This window comes from Tenrec ecaudatus, chromosome 9 (assembly GCF_050624435.1).
Source record: "Tenrec ecaudatus isolate mTenEca1 chromosome 9, mTenEca1.hap1, whole genome shotgun sequence".
In the NCBI taxonomy this organism is placed as follows: domain Eukaryota; kingdom Metazoa; phylum Chordata; class Mammalia; order Afrosoricida; family Tenrecidae; genus Tenrec; species Tenrec ecaudatus.
The window spans coordinates 28,605,644-28,625,514 of NC_134538.1; the positions used below are offsets into that span (position 1 = coordinate 28,605,644).

General features: G+C 39.9%; 1 protein-coding gene across 3 annotated transcripts in view; it reads left to right on the forward strand.

The window, feature by feature from the left end:
• Nucleotides 1-19,871, forward strand: part of LRRK1 (leucine rich repeat kinase 1) — a 222,323-nt gene that overhangs the window by 65,202 nt on the left and 137,250 nt on the right. For all 3 annotated transcript variants that reach the window (XM_075557945.1, XM_075557946.1, XM_075557947.1), the window contains 3 exons: nt 3,334-3,505; nt 15,586-15,765; nt 18,828-18,976. In XM_075557945.1, coding sequence (XP_075414060.1) covers nt 3,334-3,505; nt 15,586-15,765; nt 18,828-18,976 — 501 coding nt within the window. The remainder of the gene's footprint in view (nt 1-3,333; nt 3,506-15,585; nt 15,766-18,827; nt 18,977-19,871) is intronic.

Consider the following 19,871-nt stretch of genomic DNA (forward strand, 5'->3'; position numbering starts at 1 on the left):
TTGTGCAATTCATCAAACTGAATGCTTGTAAGTTTTATATTTTTATGTATGTATGTTATGTGGCAATAAAAAGCATTTTGTTTAATATGAGATTAGCTTTATATATATGGATTCCCCAGATGGTGTAAATGGTTAACACATTTAGCTGCTAAATAAAAGGTTGGAGGTTCAAGTCTACCTAAAAGTATGTTGGAAGAAAGGCCTGGTGATCTACCTCTGAACAATCAGCCACTGAAAACTCTGTGGAGCACAATTCTGTGACACAAATGGGTGTGTGAATCAGCATCTGCTCAACAGAGGCTGTCTGTTTGTTTTTAATGGACAAACATTCGGGAAAGCTGTGGGAAGGGCTATAAAGAGTGGTTTCTTTTGCTGAAGGGGACTAGAAGGTGGCAACCTCAAAGGAGATCTACTTTTAATTGAATACTTTTCTAGATTGTTGAATTAAAATAAGTACCTACTTTCGAGTCTCATGCTATCTCTAAACAGGGAGCCCTCTCTGCTACTTCTTACCTCTCTGGTTCCCACTGGCATTACTTACCATCTCCTGAGATGGGATTCTAAGCCTCTAACCAGTTGGTCTTGACAGCTGTTGGTTGCACGTGGTGACTCATTTAATCAATTACTGTGACATTTCCCTGTAAAGACGTGCTTTCCTGGAACAGTAGGACTCCTCCCCACTCCCCAACCCACCCCCAGACTAATTGGCAGCAGAGTGAATTTTTCTCTTCTGGTCAATTTGAATATGTCACTTTCTTCTATGTTCCAAGTAACTCCTCCAGCTCCTTAGCTCAAACTTCAGCATTACCTGGCAGTCTTAATGTCCAAAGCCCACCAGCCTTCCTACAAACCCACAACATCTTGGGCAAAATGAAGAGAACATGTGCTTCGGAGATAGGTAGACTCTGATTCAAATCCTGGATAGTTCTGCTGCCTATAACTTTAGTCAACATGGGCAAGTCTTTTTTTCCCTGTTCAATAAGATGAAAATAAAGACAGGATACTCAAAGGACTGATACGGGAATTAATGTTCTCCTGTAAAAGTAACCCTCAGCACAACACCTGGCATGTCATTGTTTGGAGCTGTGGTTCCATTTGCCCATCCTGCTCATCGCCTCCTAAAGTAAACTACAAAGATACTTGTTTTATGTACTAACAACACTTAAATAAGTCATGCTCGTGTTTGGCTGTTTTATAAATACTCCCAATTCTAACTCGGTTAAAAACTCACTAACAGACTCCCTCTTATCCAGTGGGCACATTAGATTAAAGAAACTAGCTGTTGTAAAGAACCAGTATCTTATATGCAATAGGTCCTCAGTAAATGTTGACAGTCCCTTGTGGCTGTGTCATTCCATCTTGAGTTCTGAATTTGCCTTTTAGAACAATGTCAGTGCCCAAGTCCATGAGAAGTCGGTCTAGTCCAGGAGGATTTGCAGTTTTAGTAATGCAGTGGAACATTTCACATGCCAAACCAGCATCCACCAGGGAACCATCTTCGCAAACACTGGGAGCTGGTGAGAAGTCAGTCTGTGACAGTTACGTATCTTTGTCAAGCCTCTCTGAACCTCCATTGCCTCTTCTATATTACTGCACGAGTCTTGTGGAGTTGATATAAGGCTCAAATGAACTTGATGTACATGTTGAAATAGCCTGACAAAGGACCTTAGGCTCAGGTCTTATTTCCACCCCACACTTTTTTTTTCTTTTGATCCCTAAGTCAAGAATTACATTAAATGTGTCTGGAGGATCTTTGTCCTAGGATTCAGTCTGTGGAATCCCCTCATCTGTCACATTCCATTTGTGAATAGTGTGCAGGAAAGTCCTTCAGGCAACCTAGTTCTTCCTATAATCTGATCAACATATATTTGGTGTTTATTGAGCTTACACATTCCCTACCCCAGTGAAGCTTATAGTAGAGATCACTTTGAGGGAAACCAGCCCCTAACACATCATCACAGGTCCAGTCGGCACAATTGTACAGCAATAATAAGTAAAGATTATAGTAAAGTCATAGAGAGCATGAGAGATAGAAGAGAGATGGAAATAATGGAATAAGACACATTTCATGGTAGCATGCACACCTCAGCCTCACTTGGTGGTCCACGTGGAGAGAGATTTCTTTATTGCTAACCCAGGCTTATATATTTTGGGGGGATGTGCAAGCCCCCTAATTAGAGGTAAAGACATATATCACAGGAAGGGGTTGTGCTATAGGTAATACAATAATGGAAGGGGGGTGATCTAGAGGTATCCACACAATAGGAAAGGGAGGTATTGGGGGCACACATGTGGCAAGATGGGCGGATCCTAGATTCAGGGAGGCAGCTTAATTTTGGGTGTCACTGAGCAGGTTTGACCTGGACTTTGGCTCACTATAGAAACCATTATCAGTAGGGTATAAACCCACCCTTCAGGGACCAAACTGATGACTGCAAGCCTTTGGGGAGAAGTAGCCCATTGTCCTTAACAGCAGGGAGTGGGCTTCACCTGTCCTGGGCCCAGAAGACTTGGGAGAAATATTTCTTTTTCCCACAGAGCACCACTGTCCAATAGAATTATAATGGAAGCCACACATCTGGTGTTAAAATTTCCAATACCAGTGCCAGTTGCAATAAATCAACTTTGATGCTGGACCAGCCCACATGTGTTAAAATGAAACCATGGGTTTACGGTGCTGGTTTTTCAGAAGTGGATCACCTATTCTCTCTTCTGAGACACCTCTTGGTAGACTCAAACAGGCAACCTTTGAATTAGTAACTAAACTTTAACTGTTTCTACCACCTACGGACTTCAAATTTTCTAGCAGAAAACATGAAATTTATTTTAATATGTTTTACTAAGCCTGCATAGATTTAAAATCATCCTTTCTAACATGCAATCAAAATAAAAGTAATTAAAGAGCTACATTCCTTTAATTTTGTATAGTCTTCAAAATCACATATGCACCGTGCACTTTGAGCAGATATCACTTGGAACTGGCCACACTGCCAGAACTCAGCGGCCCCATGTGATCTGTGACTTTCATGCCAGAAAACTCAGTGTTGGTGTTATGCATCAGCTTGGTAATGGAGCCCTGGGGGCGTAGGGGTTATATGAGTTGGACTATGCTCTGCATAGTTGGCAGTTCAAAACCACCAGCAGCTCTATGGGAGAAAGACTGGGCTTTCTATTCCCAGTCTCAGAAACCCAAACTCATAGTGAGTCACTATGAGTCAGCATTGACTCAATGGCAGTGAGTATCAACTTTGGCAACATGTTTCTTTGAAGTCTGTTCTCTTGGAAGTTCCAAAGAGTACTTATGTAAACCAAGCCCTGCTCTGTTTCAAACAGGGCCAGCTTCTTAGCATCCCCTCAGCCTACGGAGACCTGGAAACAGTGCGATATCTGCTCACTGAGAGGAGGGTGCAGCTGTCCATGGAGCCGAATGATGACAACCCTGCCGTGGTAGCCACCCATTTTGGACACACTGAGGTTGTGCAGGAGCTGCTTGAGTCCTTGCCAGGTGAGTCACAAGCATGAGCACCTCATCAACACTCAGGGGACTGTCTCCTTAGGTTCAGGCATGGTTTGGGGAACTTACTCCTTAAATTCTGGTTTCTTGAAGCTTTTTTATCAAAGATCAAGAAATGTGGGTCATCCAGTTGCCCCTTCTAACAAAGTGAGCTGCTGACTACATTACGCATCTCACTCCTATGAACTCACAAGATCTGCAATCACCATCTTGAAAATTTTAATAACTTTTCAACAAGGGACTCCATATTTTCATTTTGCATTGGGCCCCATAAATGATGGCAGTCTTGTGTGGAGTATACAACTCTTTGCTTTGAGATAGATTTGGGCTCAGACATTGTTCCCAATAGGCATCCTTTTCGTTATCTAGTGAACAGAAACCAGGCAGCCGAGGCAAGACGTGGAAGAGCTGGGCGGAGTCTCGAAGCACTGGTGGCACCAGAGACCGAGTCCCTCTTTTCTTAGACCCCAGGATTAGCATCTCTTCTAGCCCCAAAGAGTTCACTTCAGTGACTCCTCTAATTGTGCATATAACATTTGTTGAGCATTTTCCAAATATTAGATACCCTGAAGAACCTAAAATGTGCAACAGCTTTTTAGAAAGCTAGCCCCAGCCCTTTTGTCTCCCATGGCCCAGCAGGTAAATAAAGGGAGAGCATTGTGCTGCACTATGGGAAATTGTGGAGGGGCGGCAGGTCTAACCTACTCTTTCTTCACAATGGGAAGGGAGGAGTAGCTCAGTCTCCGTTGCCAAGGCTGATCCCTATGAGGTGAACGTTTCCACCCTCCAATGTTCTTACCAGTTTGGAGACAACTGTCCTTCCCACAGCATTCTCGACTCTGCGAGGCTTGCCAGTCCGTCTCAATGGCCACCCAAGACTCTCACATCATATCACAGTGGCAGGGTTTACAAGGGAAGTAACAGGTTACAATTCAGAGAAGGAAGACTAAGAATACAATTCTTTGCTCAGGAAAGTCTCCTTTTATCTGTGCCTGTTGGCTTGCCTTTCTCTATCCCTCAACTCGCAGCCTATCCCTGTCTTGCTCAAGCAAATGTTACAAAACTCTTTTAGCTTGGCCAATTAAGTGTACAGAAACACCCCACTCCTCCAGAAAACACTCACTTAGATTTCTTACTTCATGGACTGGGAAACTTAGGTCCCCTGAATAAGTGCCCAATGATACCCTACTCTGCCTATAAATCTCCTGCCCCAAAGGCACTCTGCTTTCTTGATCCATGAGCTGGAAATCCCATGATGATATTTCGTGCAGTACTCCTGGTTCCTCTGGCTACCTATCTACCACAGCTTCTCATTATCTCTCACCATCCCTGGATTGAAGAGGTTCAACACAGGGACCTGTGTATCTCCTGCACCCAGCAGGCTCAGCACAGGGATCTTGGGTTCCAATGATGTGTTCCTCTACTGGATCTTCTTTCACGATAGTAATAAAATCATCTTTTCTTCCTCTGGGATGATTCATTTCAAACCTACCAAAATGACAAAACATATAATCCCCACCTTAAGATTGATACACCCACACATCTTACTTGCATGGTCCCACTCCCACCATACTCCATATTTACATTATTTTCAAGCTATTGTAATCTTCTTGGGAGGCCACAAGTACCTCACATTTGTCACAAGAACAAACAAATTTCACATTTGTCATAAGAACAAACAAATCTATTTTGGAAGAAGTATAGCCAGAAAGCTCCTTTAAGCAAAGATGATAAGACTTCATCTTGTGTGCTTGAGACATGTTATCTGGAGAGACCAATCCCTGAAAGGATACATCATGCTTGATAAAGTACATGGGTAGCCAAAAAACAGAAGACCTTTGAAGAGATGGACACGGTAGCTGACACAGTAGCTGACACATTGGCACAGTAGCTGCAAACGTAAGCACAATTGTGAGTGTGGCACAGAAGTGGGTGATGTTTCATTCTGTTGTACGTAGGATTGCTATTCAGAACTGACTTGATGGCACCTAACAACAACAGTACAGTCATTTGGTGGTTATAGGTACTGTAGCTAGAAGGACCATGCTAGATAATTCATAACACTGCAGGTCACCTCCTAGCCACCATCTCTTTCATACTTGATGCATTAACTTCCCCCCCACCCAACCATTCAAATGATAATCACAACCATGTAGAAGCCAGCTATTCCATGCCTTTATCTTCCTCCATTTTAAATAGCCAATTTCTAATTCATCGGTACCTATCAAACCAGTACTCTGAAGAGACAAGTATGGGCCTTGATCTGAAGAATCTTCTATTCCAGAACTTTGGGCATATACATTCATAGAGAAAAGCCCAGTCCAGAGCAAGCCATCAAATTGAAGCAATTCACACTAGCTCATAGTGTCAACATGTTTGTATTCACTTAGTCAGGTTTTGGTCAGTTCATCCCTAGCCATCTAAGCTACTTCAATGGCTACCAGCAACAGTGCATATACACATGTACATGGCGATATTCTTGCTGATGTCAGATGGATCTTGGCTCAGAGCATCAACTACTAGAAAAATGTCTACTTGTCTTTTATTGATTGGGCAAAGGCATTGATTGTATGAATCATAGCCAACTACTGTCAACATTTAGAATTCCAAAACACTTCATTGTGCTGATGTAGAACATATACATGGATCAAAAGGTAGCAGTTTGAACAGGACATGGGAATAGTGCATGGCTTAAAATCAGGAAAGATGTGTGTCACTATACTTACTCAATCTGTGTGCAGGACAAAGCATTCAAGAGGCTTGACTACATGAAAAAGAATATGATATCAGGCTTGGAGGAAGACTTAATAACAGTTTGCGATAAGCTGATGACATAACCTTGACTGTGGAAAGAGAGGACTGGAAGTACTTGCTGATGAAGATAAAGGGTTGTAGCCTGCAGTATGCATTACAGCTCAATGTCCAGAATTCCAAGAATGTCCCAACTGCACCTCATCACTGGACCATCATGATACACTGAGAAAAGACTGGAATCGTTAAGGGTTTCATCCTTCGGGATCCACAATCAATGCTTATGGAAGCACCAGTCAAAAACTCCAGTGACACATCGCATTGGGTAAATCTGCACGAGACCTCTTTAAAGTGTTGAAGAACGAGGATGTCACTTAGAGGACTAAGATGTGCCTGCTTCAAACATGATATTTTCCATCGCTTCTTGTGCATGTGAACGTTGGACATTGAATAGGGAAGGCAGAAAAAGAGTCGATGAATTTGAATTCATTGAGCTGAATTATGGTGCTGGTGAAGAAAATTGAGAGTACCATGGACTGCTGGAAAAATCAACAATAGATAGACAAACAAACACACCCCTACATTGGAAGAAGTACAACCAGAATGCTCCTTAGAAACAAAGGTGGAGAGACTTACACGTTGTCAGGAGAGAAAGGATAGGCAGTAAAGTAGAAGGGCAGTGAACAAGAGGAAGACCCTTGCGGAGATGGATTGACACAGCTGCAATGGTGGGCCGCAATATAATAGCAACGGTGAGGCTGGTGGTGTTTCATTCTGTTATACATAGGGTCTCTTTGAGCTGGAGCCCACCTGACACAGCTAACAACAATGTGAATACACCCCTCTTCTCCCACCATCTCTCCCTGCCTGACTCATGGTCTTGGTCAGTGCCCATAGGCTCAGCAATTCATGCACCTGTGTACACTTAAGCTAGCCAGTCTTTTTTCTCTCATCTATGGCAACCATGGTCTGGGCTGGGTGTCAATTAAGAATAGCCAAGCATTTTTGTTATTTCTTAATGGTTTTATTGTAATATATAAATGTAATTCAAATAGCATAATATTCAATAGTTCAATTCTATTAAGACGGGCTCTGCAATTACCACAATCATTTTAGAACATTTTCTTGCACTTGTTATTGTTGGATCCCATTTCCCCCCCCCCAACTATCCTAAGTTTTCTACATAGAAAAATGCACACAACCAAGATAATAATAACAATGACAGAATGGAACCCTTCGATCAAAAAAATGTTAAAAACAGAAAATAATTTAAAATGGGTCAAAGGAGACATCAAATGATAATGTGTTAGATTTTCATGTGACCGCATCTGCCGTATTCCACTTTACAATGTTCTCTATCTGCTAGCAAGGACATTCACATCCTGCATTATTGTCAACGGCTATGTTTCTGGGGGCTTAATCCATATGGGGACCATGCAAATAGATTTTGGGCTTTCACTGCCATCCTTCTGCCAAAAGGGTGTTCAGAATTTAAGCTCTGATACCTGTTCCTTCCTCCAGATTTGGATTTTGTGATTTACAATCCTTGGATCACACCGACTAGGATGCTTCTCCTGTGTAGATGTAGCTGATGATAACTTAGATGTCTTTAAGACCCAAGACATTCTTCTTTCTGATAGCTGGCACTTCACCACACTTTGCTACAGTGATCTTCAGGGATCTCTTCATGACAGTGAGAATAAAGTAGGGCCATGTCATGAGAGCTAATTGTTCTTAGGTTAAGGCTCTGATTAGATGCAAGCTCAAAATCATGTACCTATGGTTTATATATGTTACAATGTTTAAATTCAATGATATTGAATTTAAAACACTGTTGAGAAAATGAATTTATATATGTATAGGACAGGTTTTTAGACCAAAATACTTGATTGTTGACTACAAATTAAAAACTTAACTGAATGGACACTATTTATACAAGAAATTAGGGCTGGCGGTAGAGCAAAACTTCCAATAAAATTCATTCACCGAGGAAGACCCATGCCTGCTAGACAAATACATGTCATAAAAAAGCAAAATGAGGATGGAAATAGTGAATATGTGGTAGTCCCAGGTCACAATTCATTGAGTACCCTCAACAGAAGAGACCTCAACTAAAGTCCAGTTCCATAACCTTGGGATAGCAGGCATCTGCATCTTTTCACACTTGGGCATGTCATAATTAAGTCCAAGGTGAATTTAAGGTAAAGTCCATTTCGTTTAGTGAAGTTTTCAAATCTGCTCCTTCTGGTGTGGCCCAGGAAGGATGGTGTACACTTTGAAAGCCCAGAGTCTGAAGTTCCAGTTGTCTATAGCATGTGACCTGGGTCACCAAGAACTGAATAGAAGCTAGGCCTGAAATACCCAATTAGGAACACGACACAGGGTGTATGTACCCCTTGGAGTCTATCTATATAACAAATATTAAGTATTTTTTCCCAATGGTAGGTTGCCCCACCTGGTTTACCCACCAATAGAAGTGTAATTGCCTTCTATGACTCAGACATGTCCCTGCACTTAGATTTCCAGTAAGGTTCACAAATCACTCTGGTAGATGTTGACAGTTGATTGTAGAACAATGTTATATGGCAGGAATTGGTTGGTCTTCTCCTTTCCTTGCAATCATGAGAAACTGCCCCCAGCTGAGGCCAGGCCTCCTCTCTTGAAGTGGTCTTAAAAGATACAAATAACAGAGTGATATGCACTTCATGGGCACTAAGAAGACACACTATTTTGTTGCTTCAGAGTCTAGATTAGATTACATGACCTGAGATCAGAAGCCTGCCTTCCTCTTGGTATTTATCTTATAGCAGTGGATTCGTACAATATTTGTCCTTTTGTGATTTGTTAGCTTCATTCAGCAAAATGGTTTCCAGGTGCAACCATTTCATAGGGTGTTTCATAGCTGTTGATTATTTTTATTATTGAGATAGGTTAATATATATTTTGTATCTATATTTGGAAGAAATTATATTCTTAAAAGCACTGGTAGAAATTACAGAGACAAAATTACAACTGATTTAAATAAGTTCAAAGACTTTAGTTCTTTAAAACGAATGACACAAATAAAATTTTTATTTATTTTTTATTTATTTATTTATTTATTTTTAATTTTAACAATTTATTGGGGCTCATACAATTCTTTTCACAGTTCATATATATACATACATCAATTGTATAAAGCACATCTGTACAGTCTTTGCCCTAATCATTTTTTTCTCTTTTCTTCTTTTACATTTTATTAGGGACTCATACAACTCTTACCACAATCCATACATATACATACATCAATTGTATAAAGCACATCCATACATTCCCTGCCCCAATCATTCTCAAGGCATTTGCTCTCCACTTAAGCCCCACAAATAAAATTTTTAAACAGACATCAATTTTGGAGAAATAGTTGCAAAAATAGGGTCACAGCAGAATATATGTACTGAAAATGGAGTTTATTACATAACTCAGGTGAAAAATAACTACAATAGTATGTGAAATGATAATTGAGAAAAGAGAAAGTAAAGTGCTCAACCTCATAAATAGGTAAATAAATGCAAGTGTAAAGAACAATAAGAAGTGATTTTTTTTACTTATCAGATTATTAAACATTTAACTATTGGTATGACTTATGTTAATATGAGTCAGTAAGTCATATATTTCTATAATATTGGTGATGTAAAAACTGCTAAAATGGTCTAGAAGATAATTTAATAATATGTATCAAAATAACAATTAGCTCACAAATTCCAGTGTAGGAATCAAAACTAAAGTAATAGTAAATTGTAATTAGGGTTTGTGCACACTAATGTTTATGGAAGTGTTATTGACAGAGAAAAAGCCTAGCTATCCAACGTGAAAAGAATCGTTCAAATGTTAAATTTTTAAAATAATTTTATTGGGTACTGATGCAGCACTTCTCACAGTCCACACATCCATCCATTGTGTCAAACACATTTGGACATTTGTTGCCATCATCATTCTCAAAACATTTGCTTTCTACTTGAGCCTTGGTATCACTTCCCCCTCCTCTACCTTCTCTCCCTCATAAACCCTTTATGATTTTTTTTTCATGTCTTACACTGACCGGTTTTTCCCTTCACCCACTTTTCTGCTGTCTGTTCCCCAGGGAGGGGGTTCATATGTAGATCATTGTGATCAGTTCCCCCTTTCTCCCTCCACCTTCCCCTTCCCCTCCTGGTATCCCTACTGACATTATTGGTCCTAAGGGATTTATCTGTCCTGAATTCCCTGTGTTCCCAGATCTTTTCTGCACCAGTGTACATGGTTTGGTCTAGCCAGATTTGTAAAGTAGAATTGGGATTATGATAGTGGAGGCAGAGGAAGCATTAAAGCACTAGAGGAAAATTGTACATTTCAATGGTGCTATACTGCACCCTGACTGGCTCATCTCTTCCTTGAGACCCTTCTGTAAGGGGATGTCCAATTGTCTACAGGTGGACTTTGGGGATCCACTCCACACTTCCACAATGATATGATTTTTTGTTGTGGGTCTTTGATGCCTGATATCTGATCCCATCAACACATAATGATAACAAAGGCTGATGTGCAGCTTCCATGTGGACTTTGTTGATTCTCAGCTAGATGGCTGCTTGTTTATCTTCAAGCCTTTAAGACCCCAGATGCTATATCTTGATAGCCGGGCACCATCAGCTTTCTTCACCACATTTGCTTATGCACCCACTTTGTCTTCAGCAATTGTGTTGGGAAGGTAACATCACAGAATGCCAGGTTATTAGAACAAAGTGCTCTTGCATTGAGGCAGTACTTGAGTAGAGGCCCAATGTCCATCTGCTACCTTAATATTTAACATATAACTATATGTACATAGATTTATTTCCCTATCATTGTATAAACATATATTTACATATGTACATGCCTGTATTTAGACCTCTGTAAATGTTCTTTGCCTCCAAGTTCTTTCCTCTATTTCCTTTTACTTTCCTCATGTCTCACTATTATGTTCAGCCTGCATTCAGGTTCAAATGGTAAAATTTTAATGACAAATTATGCAGGCATTAAAATAATCATTATATAAAATTCTTCATGATGTGAGGAATTGCACAGCTGTTTTTTAGAGATGTGTAGTATTCCATTGTGTATAAGTACCAGAGTTTATGTATCCATTCTGCTACTGATGGGCATTTAGGCTGTTTTCAACTTCTTGCTGTTGTGAACTATGCTGCAATGAACATGGGGGTGCATAATTCTATTCATTTTCTGTTTCATACTTCTTTGGAACAGATGTATTGATGGGTTATATAATAATTCTAATCACATTTTTTAAGGTAGCTTCATATTGTTTTTGACATATTTACAAGTCCACCACGAGTACATAAGAGTTCCAATCTCTCTGTACCCTCTCCGGAATTTATTTCCTCTGTTTTTTTGTTTGTTTGTTTAACTTAGCTGTCTTCATAGATTTAAGTTGATATATCATTGTTGTTTTAATTTGCTTCTCCCAGATGGCTAGTAATCAGGAGAGATTTCCCATGTGTTTGTTAGCCATTCGAGTGTCATTCCTGGTGAATTGTCTGTTCGTGACTTTTGTTCACCTTCTTATTGGATTATTTGTTTTTCAGTTTTCTCCTTCTTCTTATTGAGATGTTGAAGAATTCTATAGATTTTAGTAATTAGTCCCTGGTCTGCTGTGTCATTGCGGAAGATTTTCCTCTCAATCTATGGACTCTGTGTTACTCTTTTGATGTGCATAGGCACTTTATTTTCAGTAGGTCCTAATTATCTATTTTTTATTCCACACTGTGTATTTCCTTTATTATTACATTCATATATATGTCCTGCAATAGGGCCCTTAAGTTTGTCCCAATTTTCTTACTGATGATCCTTTTAGTTCTGGAGTTTACATTTAGGTCTCTAATACATCTTGAATTCCTATTTGTTTATGAGTGGTGTTTCATTCTTATGCAGATGGGGATTTAATTTTTCCAGCACCATTTGTTGAAAAGGGTGTCTCCCAGTCCTTTGTTGAAAATTAGTTGGTTGTCGGTGGTTACTTTTATTTCTGGGTTTTCTATCCTGTTCCAGTGGTCTATGAGTCTATCACTGTGCCATTACCAGACTGTTTTGACCACTGTGACTGTACAGTAGATTTTGAGGTTGGCTAGTGTAAGGCCTCCTACTTAGTTCTTCTTTTGAGAAGTTATTTGTTTATCCAAGGCCTTTTCTTTCCACATGACATTGATAAATAGCTTTTCCATTTCATTAAAGAATGAAATTGGAATTTGGTAAACACCACAAGGTGTTGATGGGATCAGGGGACACAAAGCCCATCTGTAGGCAACTGGACATCCCCTTACAGAAGGGTTGCAGGGAGGAGATGAGCCAGTCAGTGTGCAGTGTAGCAACAATGAAGCATTCAACTTTCTTCTAGTTCTTAAATGCTTACCCCCCCCCCACACACACACACACTATCATGATCCCAATTTTACCTTACAAATCCGGCTAGACCAGAGGATGTACACTGGTACAGATAGGAACTGGAAACACAAGGAATCCAGGACAGAGTGCTGATACCGGGAGGGTGGATGGAAGGTGGGGTAGAAAGGGGAAGCTGATTACAAGGATCTAATATAACCCCCTCCCTTGGGGATGGACAACAGAAAAGTGGGTGACATCGGACAGTTTAAGACATGACAAATAATAATAATTTATAAATTATCAAAGGTTCATTAAGGAGGGTGGCGGGGAGGGAGGAGAAAATGAGAAGCTGATACCAAGGGCTGAAGTAGAAAGCAAATGTTTTGAGAATGATGATGGCAACAAATGTACAAATGTGTTTGACACAATGGATGGATGTATGGATTGTAATAAGAGTTGTATGAGCCCCCAATAAAATGATTAAAATTTTTTTTAAGAAATTGGAATTTAGATTGAAATTGCATTATACTTATAGATTGCTTTAAGTAGTATTGACATTTTCACAATATTAAGTATTCCTACTCATGAACATGGGATAGTCTTCCATTTGTGTGGGTATCTTTTGATTTCTTGTAATAATGTTCTATAGTGTTCTTTGTTTAGGTCTTTTATTTGGCTATTGTAAATGGTATTATTTTCTTGGTGTCTTTTTAGAAGTTTTTGAAGCTTTCTTTGCTGGTATACAGGAATCCAATTGATTTCTGTTTGTTAATCGTGTAATCTGCTACTTTACCAAGGATCTCAATGTTTTCAACAGTCTTTTGTGGGGTCCTAAGGGTTCACTCCATATAAAATCATATCATCTGCAAATAGTAAGATTTTTCACTTCTTATCCAAATATATTCCCTTGATTTTGTGTAAGAGCTCTGGCTAAGACTTCCAAATGATGTTAAATAAGAGTGGGGATAGGGGATTGCTTAATTCCGGTTTTCTGAGGAAATGTTTTCAGTTTTCCCCTGTTGAGGGTGGTGTTGCCATTTGATGCAGAAAATTGATTAGATCTTTTGGTTCTTAATCTTTTTTCTTGTTTATGTGATGGATTATGTTAATTTTTAATGCTGAACTATCCTTGAATCTTGCTATGAATCCCCCTTTCACATGGAGATTTTTTTTTTGTTACATTGTTAGATTCTACTAGCCAGAATTTTGTTGAGAATTTTTTTGTATATGTTCATGAGGGTTAATTGCATATAGTTTTCTATTTGGGGGAGTCGTTTCCTGCTTTTGTTATGGGGATTATCCTTGTTTCATAGCATGAGTTTTGGGGTTTGATGTCCTTTTCTATATTCTGGAATAGTCTGTGTAGAATTGATGACCGGCCTTCACTTACTACTTGCTAGAATTCCTCTGTGAAGTGATCTGTCCCTGGCATTTACTTGGATAAAAGTTTCTTGATGTCCTTCTCTATTTCTCCTTTTATTGTGTGTTCAGGTTTTAGACACCCATCTGCTTTAATTTGAGTAGATGGAGTATTTCTAAACATTTGTCCATTTCTTTTAGATTATCAGACTTACATGGATACAGTCTTTCAGAGTAGGTTGTTGCTATTCTTTTTATTTCATTTGGATCCCTTGTGATGTCACCATCGCTAATTATGGATTTTACAACTTTTCGGTTGTTACCCTTTGTTGAGTTTGCCAGTGGTTTGTCAATTTTATCAGTTCAAAGAACCAAGTTATTGAGTTTTCTAATTGTTTTTCTGTTTTCCAGTTTATTTATTTCTGCTCCAATCTTTATACTGTCTTCTGTTGCTAGAGGGTTTATTGTGGGGGACCAGTCTCCATAACCGATAGGACCCTGAGGTGCGGTTGTATAATTGAAAGGCAAATTAAAGAAACATCAGACAAAGACGGCAAGGGCTCCCCTTTTCAATGGAGTCTGGAACCAGCGATAGAGAAAAAATATGTATTCTACAACAGGCTTATATAATCACTAGGCAGGCAAGCCGCATCATTCATGAACGTAACAGGAAGGCATGTGCTGGAGTCATCCACATAACAGGAAGGGAGGTGCACACCTAATCCAGTGTGGGAAGGGTCTAGAGTTAAGATGACGGCTTTAACTTGGTTGTCCCTCAGATGGCTTGACCTTAGCTGTCCCTGAGCTCTTCTTCAGGGGAACAGAAGGGAGTGGGCCGTACTTAGGGGGAAGTGGACAATAGCGTCCGATTGCTCTGATAGCAGAAAGCCTTCAAGTGTATAGTAAACAATCATGTGCTTGTAGAAAGCATCATAAGAGTAGCGTTATTGGGGGGCGGGGGCGTGGAGATTGCAGGGATGATTTTAGTCAGGAGAATGTGATTGGGATTCATTTCCAACTCACAAATGTGAAGGCCTTCCTCCACCAGAGTCAGCCTCCTAGACTCCTCAATGATGAGCTAGAAAATGTGTCCACATACACGCTCTTCCCGGGTGTCAGTTTCCCACGATTTATGTTGTCCCTCTTGTTGTTGGAGGTGTTGTATTAAGGGCTCTGGAAGCCCTCAGCATGGCGAGAGGTGGTTTGTCAAGAGGAAAGTGAAGGCAGAGAGAGAGGGAGGCCAGCCTCCAGACACCCATTTATCCGGGTTGCCCTCGAATCAAGTTGCAACCTGATTGAAAGACTAAACTCCCCCCCTTCACTCTTAATACCCTCAAGTTGACCCGAGATTAGGTGATTACCACACACTCTGGGGGCGGATTGAGTCAGGATCACCTGGTTTATTGGTTATTCCAGAAATGATTAGCAACTCCACCGAAGTACTTTTAGCTTGAAACAGAGCAGCCTGGTTTTGTGAATGGTCAGTGGGAACATGAATGTGTGATTAACCAATACCCTTAAGTGAACCCTTTCCCCCTTTTCCTGTTACCCCCACTCACCCATCCCCCCAGGTCCCTGTAGTTTCCAGCGGCTGCTGAACTGGATGCTAGCCTTGGCTTGCCAGAGAGGCCACCTGGAAATTGTCAAGCTCCTCATCCTGACACACGGTGCAGACCCCGAGAGCTATGCAGTGAGGAAGAATGAGTTCCCGGTCATTGTACGCCTGCCCCTCTACGCGGCGATCAAGTCAGGTAGGTCCTGCCTGAGTCGATTCAACTTACCAGCGTGCTTCTGTTGTGTTTACACAGGTAATGTTGAGACCTATTGCAGATTGACAGTGTGGGACCAGATCTCCATCGCCAGCCTCCCTCGGAAATGGTCTCTGTGTAGACACATTGGCAATGCCTACTCTTGATCCTTTTTCTAAATATCCTCCCCACCTACTCACTCCTAAAAGTAGATTTCAGTGAAAGTGACAAGGGTAAACTGTGGCAAATTGAGCCACTTGTAAGGCCACTCTATCAACCAGGTTTCCTGAATAGCGCAAACAGATGTATTCAACGATTAAGCTAAAAGTCGGCAGTCTAAACACACTCAGTGATGCTAGCCTGACAAACTGCTGCCAGGAAAACTACAGACAAAAAACCCCAATGGGGTTGAAATGAGTCTGAATTGACTAACTAGGGGGGTGGGGTGGGGGGGTGTGTGGTGTGTGTGTGTGTGTGTGTGTGTGTGTGTGTGTGTGTGTGTGTGTGTGTGTTTCAGTCGATATTGACCAGAGCTCTCCAGAGAAAGAGAACTAATGCACAAATAAATTCTTGGTACATTAGGTATAGTTGTTTGTTGCTGGTCCCACCAACCTGGCTCCGACTCACACAAACCCGTACACAACAGAAGAAAACAGCCGTCCCGCACACCCTCACAAGTGTTATGCTTGCGCCCATCTCATTGAGTTGCTTCCTCTTTTTCACTGAATCTGTTTTCTCTGTTTTACCAAGCATGCCGTCCTTTGGGTTCTTTTCTCCAAGGAAATAGAACTAATAGACAAATAGATTCTTTGTATATTAGGGATAGTTGGCCTTTATTATACATGCTGCTAATATTCCCCCCCCCCAATTGTTTGTTTTTCCCTATCTGTTATCTTTTGCAATGACAAAGATGTAAAAATGTATAATTGTACATTTGTCTATAAATTGTGTGTGTGAGAGAGAGAGAGAGGAGAGAGAAGAGACACAGAGAGAGAGAGAGCCTTTATAACACAAATGACTAATGTGCTCAGCTTCCAACAAAAGTTTGGAGGTTTGAATCTAGCTGAAATTATCCTTCAAGATAAGCCTGACATCTAGTTCTCACAGAAAACTCTGCCCTTGAGAACCCACTGAGCACAGTTCTACTCTGACACACATGGGTCACCATGAGTCAGAGTGGATTTGACCCCAGGTGATATATATGAAGGTTAGTTTAAAAACTCTTGCTCCTGGAGTTTTCGTTCATACGGGCAAGGGTTTATTTCAAAGAACCCATTTAAATGTAGTTCTGTGATCCGTAGGTGACTGGAGATGAGTTCTCTCAGTAACACACTTTTCTAGATTTATTAGGGTTCTTTCAAAAAAATAAGCCCAATCAAAGCAGTGACTTCCGGAGGGAGCTTCTGGGCCAGTTAAATTTGAGGCAGAGGGATCAGCTCAGAAAGTTATAAAAAATGTTTTATGGGATGCCAAAGGGTTAATCTTGATAGAATTTCTTGAATGTCTCAGATCAAGAGATCAGATTGGAGAAGCTTATGATAAAGAAGTTTTAAGAAAATCGAAAAATATTATTGGTAAGAAAAAGGCCAGGAAGGTTGAGGCAAGAACATTTACTTTTTCATCATAACAATGCACCCACTCACTCTTCAAGAGTAACCAAGCTGTTCCTGAGAATGTCCCAAGTGAATCTTCGCCTACACGCCATACAGCTGTGTTCTTGTCCTCCAGCTCAAAGAGCATTTCAAAGGAACACAGTGGAGATCCCTGGAGGATGGAAAAAACCATTTTGCCATGGTGTCCGTTTGAGAGTTGCAAAATCATTTGTGAAAGAAGGAAACATCACCTTCAGACCTAGATGGAGGATACGTTAAGCTTCAAGTTTCGATAGTTTTGTTTAATAAAAGTTTCTGTGCTCTTGTAGCAATTCTTTTTTACTTGTATATATATGTATGTGTGTGTGTGTGTGTGTGTGTGTGTGTGTGTGTGTGTGTGTATTTTCCTGGGCTGCCAGAGCAAACAAATCTGTTTTGGAAAAAGTAGAACCAGAATGCTATTAGACACAAAGATGGTGAGATTTTTGTCCCACATATTCAGCATGTTATCAGAAGAGTTCAGTCCCTAGAAAAGGTCATCACACTTGGAAAAGCAGAAGGTCAGAGGGCAAGGGGAAGACTGTCAAGGAGATAGCTTGACACAGTGGCTGCAGCAATGAGTTCAAACAGCAACAATAGTGAACTTGACACAGGACGAGGCAGTATTTCCCTCTGTTCTACATAGGGGTCACTCTGAGTTAGAATTAGCTTGATGACATCAAACAACAATAAAAGACTCTCTGAGTACATATGTGTGTGTGTGTGTGTGTGTGTGTGTGTATACATACACACAAACATGAGAATGCTTCACAACATTTGTGGGGGGAAATCCATTATCTTTAAATTCCACAAACTTTTTGAAGCTTCCTTTTATAAAGAAAGAGAGGGATAGATTGATTTCTCTTAAGGAACTAGTTCATAAAGTTGGGGGTTGACAAATCTGGAATCCACAGGACAGGCAAGCTGCAGACTCGGGAAAGAGTTGATATTGCAGTCTTGGGTCAATTCTGTAGAGCGGGTGGCAGACTGGAAATTTAGGCAGGATTTCTTTTAATAGTCTTAAGATTAAAAAATCCTCCTGGAAACCTCAATTTTACTCTTAAGGTCCTTAGCTGGTAACATGAGGCTAAAACAAATTATTGAAGATGAACTACATTACTTACCATTACTGGTTGTAAATATTAATCACATGTACAAAATACCTCAACAGCATCATCAAGACTGGTATTTGATTAAAGAACTTAGTACTAGAGCCTAGCCAAATTAATTAATAAAATGAACCCTCACTCATCCCAAAGGGCACATACAAAATTATCTATTTAACAGAAATTTGATATCTCAAGGGAAGTAAGACAACAATTTAATAAGTACATTTTTAGCTTTTGTTTCGTATTTTAGATTCCGCCTTTTGGGGACAATTTGTGACATGCTTTAAGTCTGAATTCTCTAAATTGTCCATTTTTGTTCTTTTAGGGAATGAAGATATTGCCATATTCCTGCTTCAACATGGGGCTTTTTTCTGTTCTTATATTCTACTGGACAGTCCTAACCCCAGCAAACATATCCTCAGGAAATATTTTATAGAAGCCAGTGCCTTGTCCAATGGTTGTCCAGGAAAAGTGGTAAGTATGACTTCTACTGAGGATATGAAATCTGAGTTTCATATACTTTATCAAAGTATTGATAAAGTATATTGTGTTGGTTGTTTTTCTCAAAATTAATTATGTGATGTTTTAAACAATCGCTCTCTAAAATTTAAATTTTTTCTTTCTTAAAATTTAAAATTATAAGTCATTTGTACCTGTTACAAGTGAAACAAGAGATGAAATAAAATTTACTTCTCTGTCCCCACCTGAAATAAGTAATTTAACAACCCAGAAAGATGTTTTACACCTTTCCCTATGTAAAGTTACAGAAAACATTTTAACCATATATAGGGCTTAGTTTGTTTTCACAGGGTTTAGTTTATTTTTTTATGATTTAGTTTATTTTTTTATAATATAGTTTCATTTTTGTTTTAAACCTGTAAGGGTTTAGGTTTAGATGTTCACTATTAAGAAATGTGTTTATTATATACATCTGGGTTACATAAAAAAGTGATTTCTATCTTCAATCTTATATATTCTCCTAAAGTTTACTGCAATGCTTTTATCTTCGTATTACTTACATTGTCTTAGAATTAATTTTTGTTTGAGAGAGGGAGACTAGCCCTCATCTCCTCTAGATGGATAGTTGGTTGTTTCCGCACATGTTTTAAAAGAACACTTCCTTTTTGTTTGAAATGGTACCACTGTTGTTTTCCTCAACATACACCAGTATAATGTTGGGATTCTCGGTACTGGATCACGAGTTCTTGGCAAATGGCATACTGTTTTGGTGATTGTTGTTGTTGTTGTTGTTGTTGTTGTTGTTGTTGTTGTTAGGTGGCTTCAAGTCAGCTCCAACTCAAAACAACTGTATGTACAACAGAACAAATTATGTCCCAGTCCTGTGACATCCTCACACCTACTGTTAAGT